Raw genomic sequence first — 21863 nt, forward strand, 5'->3', positions numbered from 1 at the left:
TGTGCAACGATGAACAAAGAGATATTCTAAGAGCAGTGTTTTGATAGAGAACAGGCAATTGAAACATTTGTTTTCTAAAACTGGGGGAGAGGGACTTCCCTGGTGGTCCAGTGTTTAAGATTCCGTGATCCCAATGCAGGGGTCCCAGGTTCGATCCCTGGTCAGGGAACTAGATCCCACATGCCACATCGAAGAGTTTGCATGTCACAGCTAAAGATCCTGTATGCCACAACTAAGACCTGGTGCAGTCAAGTAAAAAAATTAAAATGATAGATATTAAAAAATAAAACTGGGAGAGAGAAAAGCACGAAGGGCTGACTTTCACGTCTTCACAAGTGTGTGCTCACACTCAACATGAGGATGGCCAAGGGAAGTTCTCCAATAGATAGATTCCTTCACTTTTTGGAAGAATCTGGGGAAAAGGAGAAAGGGGAGGATGCCACTATGACCATACAGTTCTCCCTCCCTCCCCAACAGCAGCTCAATGTTGTTTTATTCCTACCTGATGCAGTGGTCCCAGGACCAGGGCCACAATTGCAGGGGCCAGAAGCAGGGATGATTCCTAAGCAAGAAACTTTCATTGTACTTTCAAACTTTAACGTCAGAATTTGTAATGGCCTAATGTGATAGACTGTGCCTTCACCCAACTTGGAAAATTGGGGTCGATGGTGAATACAGCTGTATTACCGAGTGGTTGAGACAAACCATGAGTTCCACACCTGTGTGATGATATCCTATACAAATGGGAGTGGGCTGAAGGGGAAGCATTTGCTAGATTGATATTGCTGATGACCATCTGGACCAGCACAGTGGCTGAACCTATTGTCTCTTTCAAAGATGGAAAAATTTGGGTCAAATTCAATGATAAATGGAGAGAACAAAGAATATAGCTGAAAGTAAAAGAATGAATAAATAAGTTATGCAACAAGGGAAATCCATTCCATTGGTGCCCTGAGAGGCTCAGAATAAGTGATAATACTGTCTCAACTCAATTAAACCAGATGCCAGAGAGAATGAAGCCACTTGTTGCCAAGACTCCTCTTACTTTTGAAACCTGAGAAGGTCAAATGGAAGTCTGCAAACCTGAGCGATATTGTTCTGGGAGATGAACTGGACTAATTGTTGATGACCTAGTGGGACTCTAGTAATGTGCCAGTATCTTTTGATATATTTTATTTTGGAAAACCACTTAACAGGACATCTACTCTTTTGAAAAATTTTAAATGTAGAGTATATAATGTTGACTATAGGCACAATGTTGTATGCAGGTTACACATATTATCAGTGTTGTGTGCAGGTTACACTACTATCACGGTGTAACACTGGCATTGTTGCTAAGACTGTATTTGTATTGATGGTCAAATATATGGGGAAATTGAGTTAAAGGATTTTTCAGGATATAATATTGATGGCAAATGACTAGCTTGAGGAAGAACTGAATTTAGCTAATCATAAGCGAAATAGTTCCACACAAGTTTATCATAAGGTACAAATAGAGGCAGATCAGAGAGGAAGAATAATCAAATTGGTATAAAATATGATAACGTATTTAATGGCTTGACAGGATGGATTGGAATGATTAAAATTGAGGGTGTTCTTAGAGACCCTTGAACTTGCAGTTGGTGTTGGAAGTGAGGGCAGTCTTATGTAGGGACTGTTTCCTCTAACTTCTGCCCAAGATAAGCATACAAACATCAGTTGCTTTTCTGCGTGAATGCTAAGTCGCTTCAGTTTTGTTTGACTCTTTGCGACTCTATGGACTGTAGCCCACCAGGCTCCTCTGTCCATGGGATTCCCCAGGCAAGAATACTGGAGTGGGTTTCCATGCCCTTCTTCAGGCAACTGCTTTTCTACATACTAGTAATTAACAATAAGTAATTGGAAAAAATGAATACTATACAATAAAGTGGAAATAAAACATCAAGTAAAATAGCATCAAAATATGAAATACTTAGGCAACAATTTGTCAGAAGATGTGAAAGACCTGTACACTGAAAACTACAAAATACTGTTGAGAGAAATTAAATGGAGAGATATGCCTTATTTATCAGTCATAAAACTCAATATTGTTAACATTTCAATTCTCCCCAAATTGATCTATAGATTCAAACCAATCTCAATAAAAATCACAGCAGCTTTTTATGTTGTTGAAATGAACAAACTTATTCTACCATTTATATGCAAATGTTAAGGACCTAGAGAGCCAAAACAACTCTGAAAAAGAAACAACTTTATTGAGATATAATTTAGGTTCCATATTTAAATTGTACAGTTCAATGACCTTTTAAAAAAAGTTTATTTTTAAATGTACAACAGGCTCCAAGACAACACTTCATCCTAGATATGGGTGGCAATAGATGTTATGGCAGAGAACCCAGATGCTTAAACAGGAATGGAATTGAGGATCACTTCAATGACCTTCATTAAACTTACCTAGCTGTGCAACCATCACCACAGTCAAGTTCTGTAACATTTTTATCTCCCCAATAAGATTCCTTTTACTAATTAACGGTGATGATTCCCATTCTTAGTAGCTCAGTTGTATCCTATTTGTGTCCACATGGATTCCTCTGTCTATGGAATTTTCTAGGCAAGAATACTGGAGTAGGTTGCCATTTCCTTCTCCAGGGGATCTTCCAGACAACCACTGATCTACAGAGCTTTATAGATGTTACTTTTGTGGACATTTCATATAAATGCAATATTCAAATATAATACTAGATGTATTGCATCTCACTTCTTTCACTTAGCATATTTTTGAAGTTCATCTATACTGTAGCATTTGTTCTTTTTTATTGCTGAATATACCATATTTTGTCTATTTGTAAGTTGATGGATATTTAGATTGTTTCTACTTTTCTGTCTTGTATGAATAATGCTATTATTAATATTCAAGTGCAAGTGTTTGTATGAACACCTGTTATATATCTTTTGGTTAGATTATAGAAGTGGCAGTACTGGGTCCTCTGGTAAATTTATGATCAACTTTTTAAGAAACTGCCAAACTTTTCCAAAATGGCTATGTCATTTTAATACAGTCACACCAGAAATGTAGGAAAGTTCCTGATTTTCCCTATCTGTGCCAACATAGCCATTTTAGTACATATAAAGTGGTATTTCATTGTGGTTTTAGTTGCTGTTGTTTAGTCACTAAGTCATGTCTGACTCTTTTGTGACCCAATGGACTGTAGCCCACCAGGCTCCTCTGTCCATGGGATTTTCCAGGCAAGAATACTGGAATGGGTTGCCGTTTCCTTCTTCAGGGGATCTTCCTGACCCAGGGATTGAACTCACATCTCTTACATTGGCAGGCAGATTCTTTACCACTGAAGCCACTAGGGAAGCTTGTGGTTTTAGTTAGAATTTCTCTAATGCCTAATGATGTTGGGCATCTCTTCACATGTTTATTCATGTGTGTGTGTGTGTGTGTGTGTGTGTGTGTGTGTGTGTATGTGTGTGTGTGTGTGTGTGTGTGTGTGTGTGTGTGTGTGTATATGCTGTGCTGTGCTTGGTTGCTCAGTCTTATCTCTTTGTGACCCTATGGACTGTAGCCCGCCAGGCTCCTCTGTCCATGGGGATTCTCCAGGCAAGAATACTGGAGTGGGTTGCTATGCTCTCCTCCAGGGGATCTTCCCAACCCAGGGACTGAACCCAGATCTCCTGCATTGCAGGCTGATTCTTTACCATCTGAGCCACCAGGGAAGCCCAAGAATACTGGAGTGGCTAGCCTATCCCTTCTCCAGGGGATCTTCCTGACCCAAGAATTGAACCAGGGTCTCCAGCATTGCAGATGGATTCTTTACCAGATGAGCTACCAGGGAAGCCTATATATATATATATATATATATATATATAATGTATTTGGTAAACTATCTCTTCAAATCTTCTGCCTAATTGTAAACTGGGTTGTGTGTCTTCTTTTTATTGGATTGTAAGAGTTCTTTATATATTCCAGATACAAGTTCTTTAACAGATAAATGTTTGCTCCCAGTCTGTGCTTTGTCTTTTCATTTTCTTAATGGTATCTTTTGAAGTTTGAACCTTTTTAGTTTTGATGAAGTCTAATTTATCATTTTTTCTTTATGGATCATGCTCTTGGTGTTATATTTAAGAATTCCTTGCCTAATACAAGATCACAGAGATTTTTCTCCTATGTTTTCTGCTAAACCCTTTATAGTTTTAGCTTTTATATTTACATCTCTGATCCATTTTTAGTTAATTTTTAGTATGGTGTGAAGTATGATTTAAATTCATCTTTTCGCATATGGATATGTAATCATTCCTGCACCAAATGTTGAAAAGACTTTTCTTTTCCCAATGAATTGCCTTCACATTTTTGTAAAAAACTATATTTACCATAGGTATCAGGGTTTATTCCTGGATTCTTTTCTATTCCATTGATCTCTCTCTCTCTCCCCATACTGGTACCATACTGTCTTGATTACTGTAATCAAGAAATTAGGAAGTTACTGTCCTTGTATTTTGCTTTTTGGCAAATTCTTATTTGCTATTTTTGGTCTTTTCTATTTCTATATAAATTTTAGGATTAGCTAATCAATTTATGGGGAAGAAAGCCTGTTGGAGATTTGATAAAGTTGTATTCAATATGTAGACTATGTGGACTATGTGCTTTATGTGATTTTTTCTTTTTTTTACCCTGTATATATAATACGGTAGATTGCATTGACTGATTTTTGAATGTTGAAGCAAGCAGTCTTGCATCACTGGAATAAATCCCACTTGGTCATGATGTATAAACATTTTATATGTTGCTGGATTCAACTTGCTAATATTTTGGTGCAGATTTTTACATCTATATTCAAGAGGAATGTTGCTTGTAGTTTTCTTGTGATATGTTTGTATGGCTTAAGTATCAGGGTAATCCTGGCCTCATAGAGTTGGGGAGTGTTCCTTCCTCCTCTATTTTCTGAAGGATTTCTACTCAAATGTTTAATGCACTCAGCCAGTCAAGCCATCAAGCTTTGGGCATTTTTGTATGGGAATATTTAAAGTTACTAATTGCTTACTATTGTTGGTGAGATGTAAAATGGTACAGTCACGTGAAAACCATGCTAAGTTTCAGATCTGAGATATCAGGCAACTGTCTTGGGAAGATACTATGGTGGGGTTGAAGGATAAGAAAATAAAAATTAAATCACACTGAGATATCACTATACATCCAGCATAATGGCTATAGTTAAAAAAAAAAAAGATGGAAAATACCAAGTATTGACAAGGAGCAACTAGAACTCATATACTGTGTTGGTGGGAGTGTACACTGGTGCAGTCACTTTGGAAAACTAGTTTCATAAACTAGCTGAGCATATGGATACAATATAATCTGGCAGTTCAACTCCTAGATATATGCCTAACAGAGTTCATAAATATGTTCACCAATAGATAGGTACTAAAATATTTATACTAGCACTATTTCCAATAGCTCTAAGCTACAAACAACACAAATGTCCATTAACAATAGAATGGATAAATATATTGTTGAATTTTCAGAGTATAATTTAACATGACAATAAGAATGAATTACCTATAACTACATTTAACAATATGGACAAATCTCACATTTATAATGTGAATGAAAGAAGACACTTAACAGTATATTACCAAAATATGAAATATAACTACTGAGTGAATTTATATAAAATACCAAGCAGACAAAACTATTTAAGTCAAGATAGTGTTTACCTAGTGCGGGAGGTGGACAATAAGCCCTGGAAGGGCGCACAGGGAGTTTTTCTGGGGTGCTAGTCATGTTCTGTTTCTTGATCTGAGTGTGTTCAGTTTCTTAGAATTCATTGAACTGTATGCTTATGACATATGCATTTTCAGTATGCATTATACTTTAATTAAAAAGTTAAAAACAAAATAAAACTACATGCTAGAAAGAAAGCCCCTTTTCTTATGAGTATTTTAAAGATTTTTTAATTAAAAACAAGAAAGTGTTTACATATCAGTGCTTAAAAAAAGCAGTGCTCTTTTTAGAGAAGTCTTCCGGTTATTCAACTATAATTATAATCATATCTTAGGCTAAATAACTAATGCAACATGACTTTATCCCATAGCAATCCACACAAAATTACTCTTAATGTGCACATAAAAATGAATATATAAAATTAACTACCTTGGAAGAAAACCCACCATTTTATGTATTGAAACCCAATTTCTTTAACTGTTGTTTTTCAAACAGGAATCCCAAAGAAAGCAGAAGCTTCAGCAGAAGTCCAGAGTGCTGTGGCTCAGTTTCATTGTCTTAGGTTCAGTTACTAAGGGGATAAGAAGTTTATGGTCTGCAGCTTACCTAAATGATAGCTTTGGGAGTACAGACTAGAAGGCATGCTCACTACTTTCAAGTGTGAATCACCTGCTGCCACAGCATGGAATTGATAAGGGAACAACTGCCACCTTTAGGCATATGTAACATTTAATAACTATATTCCTGTAACATAGGCTAGAGCTATGTTTAATTTGCCAATGCATAAAGTCAGAAATTAAATTAAAAAATTTTGTTTCATATTTTAAAAATATACCATGGTGATGTCTCAAAGGGAAGAAAAAGAGCTCTTCCTCAGGGCAATCTTTTCCGTGTCTTAAATGTCAATTATCATAAAAACTTTCGGCTTCTACTCATAGACCTATTAATTAATATATTCCCAAATTGGTTTTTGCCTTGACTTCAATGTCCTAGAAGTGTTTGGACAATGAATGCTCTTCTCCCCACCTTAGAAATTTGAAAAAAATTGGTCAGTATTGAGTAGTTTTACATTTCAGGGTGTGAAGAACAAATCAGTGCTGAATTGATAAAGCCCTTTATCCAAAAAGTGAAGCACAAGAGATTACATCTCCTGGGGTCTCTATTTCTACCATTTGCAGGAGAATGAGAGTGTCTGTGTGAATCATGAAACCAACCAGGGCTATTGCTCAAATGCTTTACCAAAGTGGCTCCCTACACATATAATTGCATATCAACTTGTATTCCACCTGACTGAAGAATACTTGGCTTTGTTGACCTTCTGTTCACTGAAGCTATTTGTAGTCTGTCATATCTACTCCCCCTGCGCAATGATTGCAGCATCAGGCACTCCTTGTTGCCTCTGTGAGACAGCTGATGCACATCCCATTATGACTTCCAGCTGAAGGTATTTTCAGTCACCGGATTTATAGTTTTTCTGCACTATGAGTTTTCTGATGTTTAATAAGATTTGATCTGTCTGTGAAGGCCTTCTGACATTGTGTGCAAGCATAAGCTTTCTTTCTTGTGTGAATTATCTGATGCATACTTAGTGTTGCTTTCTGGATGAAAGCTTTCCCACATTTACTGCATTCGTAGTGTCTTTCTCCAGTATGAGATTTCTGATGGATAGAGAGGCGTGACTTCCAGGTGAAGGTTTTTCCACAATCACTACATTTATAGGGTTTCTCTCTAGTGTGGATTTTCTGGTGTGTTATGAGATTTGACCTGTCAGTGAAAGCCTTTCCACATTCAGCACATATGTTGGGTTTCTCTCCTGTGTGAATTTTTTGATGCACTCGGAGTTGTGACTTCTTTGTGAAGCATTTCCCACAGTCACTGCATGCATAAGGCTTCTCTCCAGTATGAATTCTATGGTGTGCAATGAAGTGTGATTTTTGGATGAAGGCCTTCCCACATTCAGGACAAGCGTAGGGTTTTTCTCCTGTATGGATTCTCTGATGTACACTGAGTGTTGATTTCTGGATAAAAGCTTTGCCACATTCATTGCATTCATAGTGTCTCTCTCCAATATGAGATTTCTGATGTATTTTGAGGCGTGACTTCCATATGAAGGCCTTTCCGCAGCCATTGCATTTATAGGGTTTCTCTCCAGTATGAGTTTTCTGGTGTTTAATGAGATTTGACTGATCACTGAAAGCCTTCCCACATTCGGCACACATATATGGCTTCTCTCCAGTATGAGTTTTCTGATGTGTAGTGAGATTTGTCCTATGAGTAAAGACCTTTCCACATTCTGTGCATATATAAGGTTTTTCTCCTGTATGAATTCTTTGATGCACATGCAGCTGTGATTTCTTAATGAATGATTTTCCACAGTCACTGCATTCATAAGGTTTTTCTCCTGTATGAATTCTCTGATGTGTATTGAAATGGGATTTCTGGATGAAGGCCTTTCCACATTCAGTGCATATATAGGGTTTTTCTCCTGTGTGAATTCTCTGATGCATCCTGAGAGCTGATTTTCTTGTGAAGGCTTTCCCGCATTCACTGCATGCATAGTGTTTCTCTCCAGTATGAGTTTTTTGATGTATACTGAGGTCAGAGTTCTGAGAAAATCCTCTTCCACATTCATTGCATTCATAAGGTTTTTCTCCTGTATGAATTCTCATATGTCTAAAGAGATATGATCTGTGGAAAAAGGCTTTTCCACATTCACTGCATTTATAGGGTTTCTGCCCAGTATGAATTTTCTGATGTGTAATGAGGTTTGACCTGAGGGTAAAAGCCTTCCCACATTGAATACATATAAAAGGTTTCTCTCTTGTGTAAACACTTTGAGGTACCTCAATTTGTGGCTTCTGAGTGAAGATATTCTCATCCTTATTGCATTCATGCGATTTTTCTCCAGCATTAATTCTCTGATGCTCAAAAAGATGTGACTCCTGGGTAAAGGTATTCACATATTCAGTACATATATAAAGTTTCTCTCCAGTATGAATTTTTTGATGGTGGGCGAGAACTTGTTTGTGGTCAAGATGTTTTTCACATTGATTAAGTTCATAGGAGTTTGTTCCTATATTAGCATTCTCATTCTTAGTAAAGGAAGAGCTATGTGCAAAATTGTTACCATTTCCAAAAATCTTATCAAAGTTCTTTGTTGCATTGCTTTTATTGTGATTATGTAAATTTAAAGTATGCTTCAAACTTTTTCCAAATGTATCAAAGTTATGGAGTCTTTTAATTGAAGGAACAAGCCTGGTACTCACATGAATTATTTTTTCAATATTTTTATATTCATAGCCCCTCTCCTTAGTCAATACTTTCACATGACTTAAAGGGTTATTTCGGTTTTCTTGATTTCTTTCTAGCTGGTCATTACCTTGCCACAGTTCTTCTATAATGGAACACAATGAATCTTTTCCTATGGATTGACCAATTTTCTCACAGTGGAATGAAACTTCTCCAGAAATTCTCTGTTGTTGAGTTTGCCCAATATCCTCATCTAAAAAGAAGAAAAAAATGAAAATGACTCCAGAACAGTTATCATGAAGTTTGGACAGGATGAACAAAAAAATAGAAGAGTCCATATAACAATCATGAAAATTCTTCTAGAATACTTAGTATATGCAAAACAATTATATACCATTTATGATGTACCACGTACTATTTCCAAGTGTTTTACACAAAATAGCTCATTTAATCTTCACTAAACCCTAATGGGTAGCTATCATTATCAATCATGTTTCATAGAAGAGAGAACAGAAGCACAGAGAAGTTATGTAACTTGCTGAAGATTAAATAGCTAAATAAGTAAGAGATGGGGTTTGAACCCTGGGAATCCATATCCACTATGTAGGACACTGAGTAGGGTAATCAGAAGAAGAAACTGAAGTCTGTTATGGGTGAAGCATGAAAGGAAGAAATATTTCAGAATGCATGTCCTTATTATACATTAGCTCTAAAAACTTAATAATCTCTCTTCTTCCTTTTGTTTTTCCCTCTGAACTATTATGAGCATCTCCATTAAATTTATAGTCCTCAAATACCAATTCCTCTATATCTATAGGAAAAATATATGCTTTCAACAAGTGTCAAATAAGGCAAGCCATCCATCTATGGTAGAAACTATAAGCCATCCACCAGTATCTATTCACCTCTTCTTTTATAGAAATAGAACATAGCTGGGCTTTACCTTTATCAGTCTCACTTTGTTCTTACCAGTAGAGTGTGAGCAGAAGTGACATTTGCTGCACCTGGGCCAGGCCTTAAGACAGTGGGCAAATCTCCATTTCTCCCTTCCCCAGCCCAGAGGACTCAACAATGATCCAACATCAACCAACCCAGCTGACAACAATGGCCTAGGAGATGGCAGAGCAATAACTTGGAACATGGTTCCCGAATAACCCAACAGGATCAGAGTTGATTTGTTGAATGGACCCATTCACCTGAGAATGCTTATATAAGAGAGGATATAGCTATACTAAGCTTGTTGCTTTGCTCTCTGTGCATATTCAAAATGTATTGCCCTTGATATCAGCTCTAATTTCAGTATACCTCTAGGGAGGTGTATAAATGAATGCCTGTTATGAATGTATAAAGCAGATATGGTACCACTCATACTGATACTCAATTTGGTACAATTCTGTTACAACATAAAGAATTAACACACAAAGGCTGCAATTATTAACATTTCATGCAGTTATCGTCCCTTTCTAAATATAATCTATAGTCTTTTGAATTCCTCTGAGCATACACTTGAGGAATCCTTCTGAAAGAGAACAAAGTACCTTCCTCTGACTATCTCTCCAAATTCAATACATTTAAGTTTAATAAATATTCTCCATGCTTTGCTTCAGAAAAACTGAAGAATAAGTGCTCCAGTTATCAATTTATTGCCTTTTAACCCCGAATCACACTTCCTTGCCCACTCTACAAAAATGGATCTGAGTCTCTTTTCCTTTGGCAGCTGGCATGATGTTGAACCTTATCAACGCAGGGTGATGGAGAAAACTGGAAGAAGGGGTTTTGCTTCCTGGTTCTAGTGAGCTCACTCAGCATGCTCCTCCAGCAAGGGCAGCTTGTTTAACACCAGGCTCCAGAAGTGTGGTGGCTTCAGCAGCATCTGGCTCCTGATGCACATGCAGTTTCCCAGCCACCCAGATCTTGAAGTGCAGGTGACTTCTTTAGCACCCAACTCCTGCTGCTCCTATGGCTTCCCAAGAACCCAGCTTCTGCAATTCTTTGCAGCCAGAAGCACCCAGCACTTCTGGCACTCCTCTCAGATGATTTGCAGTGGGATATTTCCAGTGAGACACTGCCCCATGATCAGTTTTTTCTGGAACCAAAGAGGACAGATTTCCAGCAAGTTTCACCAGTGCAGCACAACAGCAACTCTTCTGCCATGCTATGAGCCATGGATATGCCCTCCCTATAAGGTCTGTATTCATCTGTGGGAAGCAGAGGAGGCTCTTCTTTGGGTGTTCCTTCAGAGCCCTTGAGATACTCTCACACACTAATCTGCTATTTCTTTATTCATTAGAGTTCTCTTTACTCTTACTGGCTAATCCCTTATTACTTCAATCCCACAATAGTCAATAATTAATGTTAAACTTTTCCTGTTCAAATTAGTATGTGGTTTCTTTCCCCAATTAGGCCCTAAGTTATACAATAAGAAACTGGCTTGCTTTCTTCAGTGTAAGAATGGATTTTTTAAAACTCCTTTTTCATTATAGTTTATCATAGGATATTGAATTTATTTCCATGTGCTATACAGTAGGACCTTGCGGTTTTTCCATCCTATATATAATAGTTTGATCTGCTAATCCCAAACTCCCAGTCCACCCCTCCTCCACCTGGCAGCCATAAGTATGTTCTCTATGTCTGTGAATCTGAGAAGCAGGCTCTTAATTCTGGGAGCTTTCTAAAAACATACAAGTAAAAGCCTTAGTTAGGGGCTTACCTGATGGTTCAGATGTAAAGAATCCACCTGCAATGCAGGAGACATAGGTTTGATCCTTGAGTTGGGAAGATCCCCTGGAGAAGGGAATGGCTACCCACTCCAGTATTCTTACCTAGAGAACTCCATAGACAGAGGAGATTGGCAGGCTACAGTTCATGAGTTTGCAAAGAGTCAGACATGATTGAGCAACTAACACTTCACACAAAAGCCTCAGTTACTACATGGCCTAAAATCCTGTTTTCCCTGAGTTCCTGTGGGATGGAGGATGAGAAAAAAGAAAGAGCCAAACATTCTGGAGTACTTAAGAGCCATTACATGAAATAGTGAAATCTGATCACAAGGTGAAAATGTATCATCTGGATAGAGAGAGCACAGAGTAGGACCAGATTAGGGAAACACTATCAAATATGGCAGACATCAAGAAGACATTAAAAATGTACAGCAAAAGAATTAACAAAATGAAGAGAAAACCTCTGGAATGGCAGAAGATATTTACAAATCATATATCTGATAAGGAGTTAATAGGCAAAATATATAAAGAACACACACAGCTCAATAGCAAAAAAGCAAAAACAAACAAACAAACAAACCAATTAAAATGGGCAGAGAAACTGAATAGACATTTTTCCAAAGAATCTGTGCAAGTGACCAATGGCTACATGAATAGGTGCTCAATATCAGTAATCCTCAGGGAAATGAAAGTCAAAACCGCAATGGATATCACTTCACATCTATTAAAATGGCCATTATCAAAAAGATAAGCAATAGCAAGTGTTGGCAAAGAGGTGGAGAAAAGGGAACCCTTGTGCACTGTTGGTGGGAGTGTAAATTGGTGCAGCCACTGTGAAAAACAGTATGGAGGTTCCTCAAAAAATTGAAAGTAGACCCACAATTCCACTTCTGGGCATATATTCAAAGGAATTGAAATCAGGATCCTTTAGAAATATCTGCTCTCCCATGTTCATTGCAGCATTATTCACAACAGCAAGATATGAAAACAACCCAAGTGTCTGTCAACACTGAATGGATAAAGATGTGGTGTACATATACAATGGAATATTACTAATATCATACATGAAAATGAAGGACATTGTGCCATTTGCTACAACTTGGCTGAACGTTGAGGACATCATGCTAAGTGAAATAAGTCAGACAAAGACAAATATTGCATGGTATTATCACTTGTATATGGAATCTATAAAAGCCAGACTCAGAGAAAGAGTAGAGTAGTGGTTCCTGAGGACTGGAGGGTGGATAGAATGGGGAGATACTGGTCAAAGAGCACCAACTTCCAGTTATGAGATGAACAAGTTCTGGGAACCTATTGTTCAGCGTGGGGACTATAAATGATGATATTGCATCATAAACTTGCATGTTGCCTAGAGAGTAGATCTTAAATGTTTTCACCACAAAAAAGAAATAGTAACTGCAATAAGATGGAAGTGGTAGCTAACCTTATGGCAGTAATCAGTTTGCAGTATATAAATATATCAAATCATTTATATATCTGAATTGAAAAAGTTGATAATATTAAGATGCTAATTACCTCTAAACTGATTAAATTTAATCACAATCAAAACTCACTTTCATAGCAACAAAAAAATGACTATAAAAATCAAATGGATACGCAAAGTACTTACAGTAGCCAAATGAATTTGAAAAAGAACAAACTTGGAGGACTAATACTACATGATTTAAAATTTATTACATAGCTACAGTAATCAAGACTGTGTGGGAATGGTGTAAATACAGATGAATACTTCAGTGGAACAGAATGAAGAGTCTAGTAAGAGACCCACACACATATGACAACTGATTATCAATAAAAGTGCAAAGGCATTTCAGTTGAAAGGATGGTTTTTAAATAAATGATGCTGAAATGATTGAATAGCTATGTGCAAAAACAAAAAACAAACACAAAACTTTGATCCATACTTTAAATCACATACAAAAATTAATGCAAAATGAATCATAGAACTAAATGTAAAACCTAATTTTTCTGTGACCTTGGATTAGGTGAAGATTTCTTAGATGCAATACCAAAAGCACAACCCAAAAAGCAAGAAAAAAAGATAAATTAGACTTTGTTAAAATTTTAAATGCCCCATGAAAGATAATTGATACGCAAATAAAAAGAAAAAATTTGCAAAACACATATCTGATAAATAGCTTTTGTCTTGAATACATAATGAACTTTAAAACTCAACAATAAGAAAACAATGTTTCCTATAGAAACTAGGCAAAAGATTTATAAAAACACTTCACCAAAGAAGATATATAGATGTCAAATATTAGATATTATGGAAATACTAATTAAAACCTCAGTAAGATACAACTATCTTACTGTTAGAATGGCTAAAATTTTTTAAATGGACAATTCCAAGTGCTGGTGAGAATGTAGATCAACCAGAACTCTCATACATAGCTGGTTAGAATTTAAAATTGTAGAGTCACTTTGGAAAACAATTTGGCAGTTTTTAATAAAGTTAACATATACTTACTATACAACCCAGCAATCTGACTCATAGATATTTACCCAAGTGAATGAAATCTCATCATCACATAAAATATGTAAACATATTTATAGCACCTTTATTCATTATCACCCAAACTGGAAACTATCCAAACACCCTTGAGATCATTGAAGATGGCAGAGTAGAAGGGTGTACACTCATCTCCTCCTGTGGGAGCACTGAAATCACAACTAGCTGTTAAACAATCATCAACAGGAGGACACTGGAACCCACCAAAAAAGATACTCCATGTCCAAAAACAAAGAAGCCACAAGAAGATGGTAGAGGGATTGCAATCATGATAAAAATCAAATCTTATACCCACCAAGTGAGCAACTCAAAAACTGGAGAACAATACCAAAGAAGCTCTCCCACTGTTGTGAAGGTTCTGAGCCCCATGTCAGGCTTTCTAGCCTGGGGATCTGGCAAGGGACTAGGAATCCCCAGGGAATCTCACATTGAAGGGCAGTGGGATTTGATTACAGGATTTCCACAGGACTGGGGGAAACAGATTCCATTCTTGGAAGGCACACACAAAATCCTGTACCCAGCAGGACTCAGGGGAAAGGAGCAGTGACCCCACAGGAGACTGAACCAGACATACCTGCTAGTGTTGGGGGATCTCCTCTGGAGGTGTGGGTTGGCAGTGGCTTTCTATGGGGATGGGTGCACTGGAAGTAGCAGTCCTGGGAGTTGCCCCTTGGTGTGAACCCTCTTGGGAGTTTGGCATTCACCCTACCATAGAGCCTGTAGACTCTAGGGCTGGGTTGCCAAAGGCCAAACAACTACCAGGAGGGGAGCACAGCCCCCACCCATCAGCAGGCAATCGGATTAAAGTTTTACTGAGCACAGCCTGCCCACCAGAGCAAGACCCAGTTTTTCCCACCACCAGTCCTTCCCATCAGGAAGCTTGCACAAGCCTCTTAGCCTCATCCACTGGAAGGCAGACAGAAGAAACAGAACTACAGTACTGAAGCCTCCAGAATGAAAACCACAATCACAGAAAGTTAATCAAAAATGAAAAGGCAGAGTATTATCTCCCAGATGAAGGGACAAGATAAAACCCCAGAAAAACAACTAAACAAAGTGGAGATAGGCAACCTTCCAGAAAACGAATTCAGAATAATGATAGTAAAGATGATCCAGGATCATCCAGGATTTTGGAAAAAGAATGGAGAAGATGCAATAAATGTTTACCAAAGACCTAGAAGAACTAAAGAACAAACAGAGATGAACAATACATTAGAAGGAATCAATATAGAATAACTGGGACAGAAGAATGGATAAGTGAGCTGGAAGACAGAATGATGGAAATCACTGCCACAAATATAGAAATATAGAAAAAGAATACAGAAAAAGAATGAAAAGAAATGAAGACAGCCTAAGAGACCTCTGGTACAACATTAAACACACCAACATTCACAACACAGAGTCCCAGAAAGAAGAGAGAGAAAGAACCCACAAAAATATTTGAAGAGATAATAACTGAAAACTTCCCTAACATGGGAAAGGAAATAGTTAACCAAGTCCAGGAAGCACAGAGAATCCCAAGCAGGATAAACCCAAGGAGGAACACACCAAGACACATAATAATCAAACTGACAAATACCCTTCAGTTGGTGAATGGATGAACTGTGGTACATCCATGCTATGGAATACTACTCAGCAATAAAAAGGAATCAAGCTATGGAAAACACAACAGTAGGAGTAAGTTTTGAAAGCATCATGCTAAGTAAAAGCAGCCAGGCTCAAAAAGCTTCATACTGTATGATTCCATTTATATGACATTCTGAAAAAGGCAAAACTACAGAGACAGAAAAGAGATTAGTATTTTCCAGGTCTGTAAACAGTGGGAAGGAGTGACACAATAAAGGACCTGAGGTAATTTTTGTTCTATATCTTGATTATCATGGTGGTTACATGACTGTATGCATTTGTCAAAACTCATAGAATTATTATTATTATTATTTTATTTTGTCCACACTCTGAGGCTTGTGGAATTTTTATTCCCTGACTAGGAATCAGGCCTTCAGCAGTGAAAGCACTGGGTCCTAGCCACTGAACTGTCAGGGAATTCCCCAAAACTCATAGAATTATTAATAAAAATAAACCTCATAGAATCATAAGACATGTTAAAAGTGGAGTTGCACAAAGGTTATACAAAACATTCAGACACACGTTTGAATTGGAAATACATGGCCATGTTTTTTGTCTTTTTGAATGAACACTGATATGTGAATAATACTAGGTTTTTTTTTCATAAAGCTAATGTCAAAATAAATAGAAACATTTTAGGCAATGAAATCTGTCATTAGTATTTGAAGTGAACTAATAAAAAGAATGGAATCAGCAACTATAATCAGTAATAGAAAAATTATAATCCAGGCATAAGAAAATATGGAGCTGGTTTTGGATGGAACTGAAAGGGTAACAGGCAGGAAGGCTAGGGGTCTCCAAACAGGAAATAGGCTGCAAGTGTCAGACATTTTTTATCTCTGTCTTAAGCTGCAAGAGGAAACAAACTACAAGTGTCAGGTTTTTTTCCCCTTTCTATACAAATTTAAATCTGCCTGCAGTGCAGGAGACCCGGGTTCGATCCCTAGGTTGGGAAGATCCCCTGGAGAAGGAAATGGCAACCCACTCCAGTATCCTTGCCTGGAAAATCTCATGGACAGAGGAGCCTGGTGGGCTGCAGTCCATGGGGTCGCAAAGAGTCAGGCACAATTGAGTGACTAACACACATGCAAATTTAAAAGGGGGTTTCTTTTAAAATTCTGTGCTGCCATGACAACACCTGGTTCCACCTGAACTTAACTTTTCTCAAACGAACTTATGGAAATATTTTTCTTAAGCTATGTTAATGAATGTATTTACCCTAGACTCTGTGTTTCTTCAAGTCAGTTCTGCCTAAGACTCAGAACCAACTTGACAAACCAATATGCTTTATTCATGCAAATGTTCTCTTAAGCTATGTTAATGAGACTATGTCTTTGCTTGGAAACCTGCCTTTCTTCAAGATTCATGTCAATTGTTTTATGGCCCAGGACAACTCACCTTGTGCCAATATTATCTCAAAATGCATGTTGTGGGTGAGGGGCCTGGTGCCAGTCTCTGAGTTTGGAGACATTTCCTTTCTCTAATTAGCAGCCTGCTCAGTTCAGTTCAGTCTCTCAGTCGTGTTCCGACTCTTTGCTAGTAGCTATATAACTTCTGGCTAAAGACTAGAAGCTGTCTCTATCTCTTTTATACTTTAATAAAACTTTATCACACAAAAGCTCTGAGCGATCAAGCCTCATCACTGGCCCTGGATCAAATTCCTCTCCTCCGGAGGCCAAGAATCTTGGCATCTTTAACGGCTCAACCTTTCAGAACTAAGAAGCAACAACCTTTCAGAACTAAGAAGATGGGAATTAAGAAGATGGATTGAGAACTAAAAATGATATTTGCAAAAATGAAAAAGCAATAGGAACTGCAGAGTGATTAATTTAAAATGACTGAAAGATTTAAGAAACATTGACAGAATATGACAAAAGTTGGAAGGTGAGAAGGGCTTCTGATATATGAGGTAATGATCTCAATTTCTGATATACTGAATAGTAAGAGAAACATCTCAAGGGAACTTTCTGAGTAGCTAAATATAGTGCTAAAAAGTACTAGGGAAAAAAAGACTTGAGATGTCAAAAGCAGAGTCATCAGAATTTCAGGATGGATGAATCTTTGCATATATATAAGACTGGTGAACAGTACACAGTCTATAGGGAAATCTCATTTATGAGGATAATGAGGAAATGCCTGGAAAAGCAGGAAAATAAAAAAACTGGATGCAAATCAGTATGAACCAGAGTAAATTTAATCAAAACAAGGGGAAGATGAGCAAGGTCACTCAAAGGAGCGAAACTCAAGAGACCGCAACAGGTCAGTGATGAAATGCTCAAACTAAATACTGGAGAAATGAGAAATAAAAAATGAGATTCCACTTTATACCCATTGTTGGCCAAAAAATGAGAAACATTCAGGATGAGAATATACAATGATCTCAGGCAAACCCTCTTTTCTATACATCCCTGAGAAAATCTCACACTCTATAAAGGAACATTTGTGTAGAAATGTATTGTAGAATTGTTTGTCTTAGATGGGCGTTAATGAAAACCTAGGTTCCACCACTGGATGAATGGTTCAATAAGATGTGGTACTGGCACACTGTGGAATACTATGCAGCATAGTATTCTACTATAAAAGACCCAGATGCTGGAAAAGATTGAAGGCAAAAGGAAAAAGGGGTGGCAGAGGATGAGATGGTTAGATAGCATCACCAACTCAATGGACATGAATCTGAGCAAACTCCAGGAGATAGTAAAGGACAGGAGAGCCTGGCATGCTGCAGTCTATGGGGTCGCAAAGAGTTAGACACGACTTAGTGGCTGAGCAACAACCACAAGTAAACTCATACTTTAGGCTTTAAGAGAATACCACACAAATTCAAAGATCAAATACCTTAGATCTGTTACCAGTGGGAGGAGGCATAAGGGATGGATATGAGGAATTAGAATAAAAGGGAAGAAAAATTAAAATACCTAAATGTACAAGGAAAGAACCTAAGATAAGAGGGTGGGAGTGGAGTAGGAAGAATAAAAGTTTCCAGGTAAAATAGTTTCCCAGGTAGCACTAGTGATAAAGAATCCACCTGCAGTGCAGGAGACATAAGAGACACAGGTTCAATCCCTGGGTCGGGAAGATCCCCCAGAGAAGGAAATGGCAACCCACTTCAATAAGATACGGTGCTATATATGTGCTGGTACAGAGGGTACAGAGGTTAGAGACAGCTCTTTTATCAAAAAGCAAAGAAGACAGTGGATATTGGCGAGGGTCATACTTGGGTCATACTTGGCCCTCGGGTATTAAAGGGGCTTCTGTCAACTCTTCCAAGTGACTGCAAAAGTTTAGAGCCTTCAAGACAGGTTATCTTCAGAGCCTTTCCAAGGTATCAGCCTCTCCTAGAAAATCAGATCTACTCCACATCCCCCATTTTCTCAGGTTACACTCACTCACCTGAGCAGCTGTGATGTGGAGTTTCTTTGTCCAATGTCCATGACCCCTCTCCTTGCTCCAGTCTGAAGATGACCTCTGGTTTGGGAACTTGGTAACCTGTGAACAGGACATGATACAGGATTGGGTCCCATTAACTGGGTTTCTAGGCCTTTCAACCACATTTCTATTTGTTAATTCAGGAAAGTAATCCCATTCCCTGGGAATAGAGTAATAATCACAGAAGTGTAAAAGGACTGAAGAATCTCAGACAAATCAAAGATGACACCGTTCCACACTTTAGATGCCCCAGAGTTTTCAGCAGCAGAGAATGGAGGCAGCCTCTCTGAGGCCCCCAGGAAGTGCACAGGGCAGCTGTGCTTACCCACTGCGCACAGGTGGCTGTAGGTCTCCAGTGTCACATCCCAATACAGGCGCTGCTGAACAGGGTCCAAGTGCTGCCACTCCTCCTGGCTGAAGTCCACGGTGACATCCTCGAATGACACCTGTAAAAATACAATCCCATTCAAGATGACATGGTGAGAACTGGGCGATGGAGGGAAGAGGACTAGGAAGTTAGTTGTTTTTAATGATTTTTACCATAATGTATCATGTAGGCTTTTCACTCAGCAGTTTTGCATTTTATTTTGTGAGAGAAAAACACACTAAAGTATCTTGACATTTGCTATGTATTACATTCATTCATTTACTCATTTAGTCCCTGTTTTTTCAAAAATAAGGATTAAAATAGGCTCCCTTTAAGTCTTCAAGTTAATGTAGGGACTATATATATAATACATTTACTGGTTGATTATGTGCCAGCCAATGGCAATATAGAATTGACTAAAATAAAAAACAACTTGAAAAAAAAAAACTTGGACAACCAACATAAGAAGATACAAAGGGGTCTAAAAGGCATTTCAAAGAAATGTATTGAGGGGAAAAGCAAAACAATAAAACCTTTAATAGGTAACAGGAAAAAAACATAGTATAGATGAATATCTTTATGATCTTGGATTGTGAAAATAATTCTCAAACAGGATGCAAAAAACACTAACCATAAAGAAAAGATTGATATCTGTCTACAATAAAGTTTAAAATTTCTAGTTTTAAAAAAGACCATAAGAGAAAAAAAAGAAAATCCAACAAATAGAAGATATTTCCAGTAAATATTGCTGACAAAGGGCTCCTATCTAGAGAAATGTAAAGAACTCTTAGAAACCAATTTAAAAAAAAAAAGAGGCCACCTAGTAGAAAAGTGGGCAAAAGATTCAAACAAGCATTTTATGAACGAGGAAATGCAAGGCATTAATAAACACAAAAAGAGTTCAATCTCCTTAGTAACCAGAGAATGGACATTCAGGTAATGAGTTACCATTACACAACTTCTACAATGTCTTAAATGAAGAAGACTGGCAATATCAAGGATGTGGAGAAAAAGTACCCTTATACACAGTTGTTGAGAAGGTTAACTGGTACAGCCACTGTGGAAAACAGTTCCTGAAAGAACTAAAAACAGAACTACCAAATGATTCAGCAGTTCCACTCCTGGGTATATATCCAAAGAAAATGAACACACTAATTTGTTCATAGCAGCACTATTTACAATATCCAAGGCATAGAGGCAACCCAAGTGTCCATCTGCAGAGGAATGGATAAAGAAGATGTAGTATATATATACACAATGGAATACTACTCAGCCATAAAAAAGAGTGGAATTCTGCCATTTGCAACAACATGGATGGACTTGGAGGGTATTAGGCTAAGTGAAGTAAGTCAGACAGAGAAAGCCAAATGCTGTATGATATCACTTATATGTGGAATCTAAAAAATAAAACAAACTGGTGAATATAACAAAAACAGAAACAGACTCACAAACATAGAGAACAAACTAGTGGTTACTGGTGGGGAGAGAGAAGTGAGGAGGGGCAAAGTAATGGGCGGGGATTAAGAGGTACAAACTACTATGTATAAAATAAATAAGCAACAAGGATATATTTCACAGCACAGGGAATATAGTAAATATCTTATAATAACTATAAATTGAGTATAATCTTTAGAAACTGTGAATCACTATGTTGTACACCTGAAACACATTTATTACAAATCAACTACACCTCAATAAAAGTTTTTTAAAGACTGGCAATATGAAGTGTTGAAGAAAACATGGTGCAATGAGAACTCTCATATGTCTGATGGAGGCGTATGTTGGTATGACCACACTGGAAAGCATTTTGGCTTCACCTGGTAATGTTGAAGCATGCATACACAAGGACACAGTGATTCCATCCATGGAAATATGCTCAACTGGAATATTTGCTCATGTGCAACAAGAGGCATGTCCAAGAGTATTTACAGCAGCATTATTCAAAATGTATATAATATTTCATGATAAAAAGTTTTAAGTTAACAGTAACATAATAGTATCTACTTTCTTTGTGGGAAAATATCAAGGATATTTTCTTAGTTGCTTTTATCTGCATAATCACTAAGCATATACCACATGCCCACCAACTAATCAAGACTGGTTTTTTGGTTAGGGAGATCTGTAGGATTGGGGGAGAGAACCATGTGAATGTATTACTTATTTAAAAATTAAGTTAAAAACTACCAATGGGTCCAAAATGGAATAGACAGAATTCTCCCTATTTCTGGTACT

The 21863-nt window shown here is 37.5% G+C and overlaps 1 protein-coding gene across 4 annotated transcripts in view; it reads right to left on the reverse strand.

The window, feature by feature from the left end:
- Positions 1-2213: 2213 nt before the first annotated feature.
- Positions 2214-21863, reverse strand: part of ZNF41 (zinc finger protein 41) — a 46718-nt gene continuing 27068 nt past the window's right edge. For 3 of the 4 annotated variants that reach the window (XM_010821923.4, XM_010821921.4, XM_059883757.1), the window contains 4 exons: positions 19590-19710; positions 19229-19324; positions 11667-11693; positions 2214-9209 (listed from right to left, as the gene is read on the reverse strand). In XM_010821923.4, the coding sequence (XP_010820225.1) occupies positions 7171-9209; positions 11667-11693; positions 19229-19324; positions 19590-19710 (2283 nt within the window). In that variant the 3' untranslated portion in view covers positions 2214-7170. The remainder of the gene's footprint in view (positions 9210-11666; positions 11694-19228; positions 19325-19589; positions 19711-21863) is intronic. The other variant, XM_059883758.1, reaches the window with a different exon arrangement.

Source organism: Bos taurus, chromosome X (assembly GCF_002263795.3).
Source record: "Bos taurus isolate L1 Dominette 01449 registration number 42190680 breed Hereford chromosome X, ARS-UCD2.0, whole genome shotgun sequence".
Taxonomy (NCBI): Eukaryota; Metazoa; Chordata; class Mammalia; order Artiodactyla; family Bovidae; genus Bos; species Bos taurus.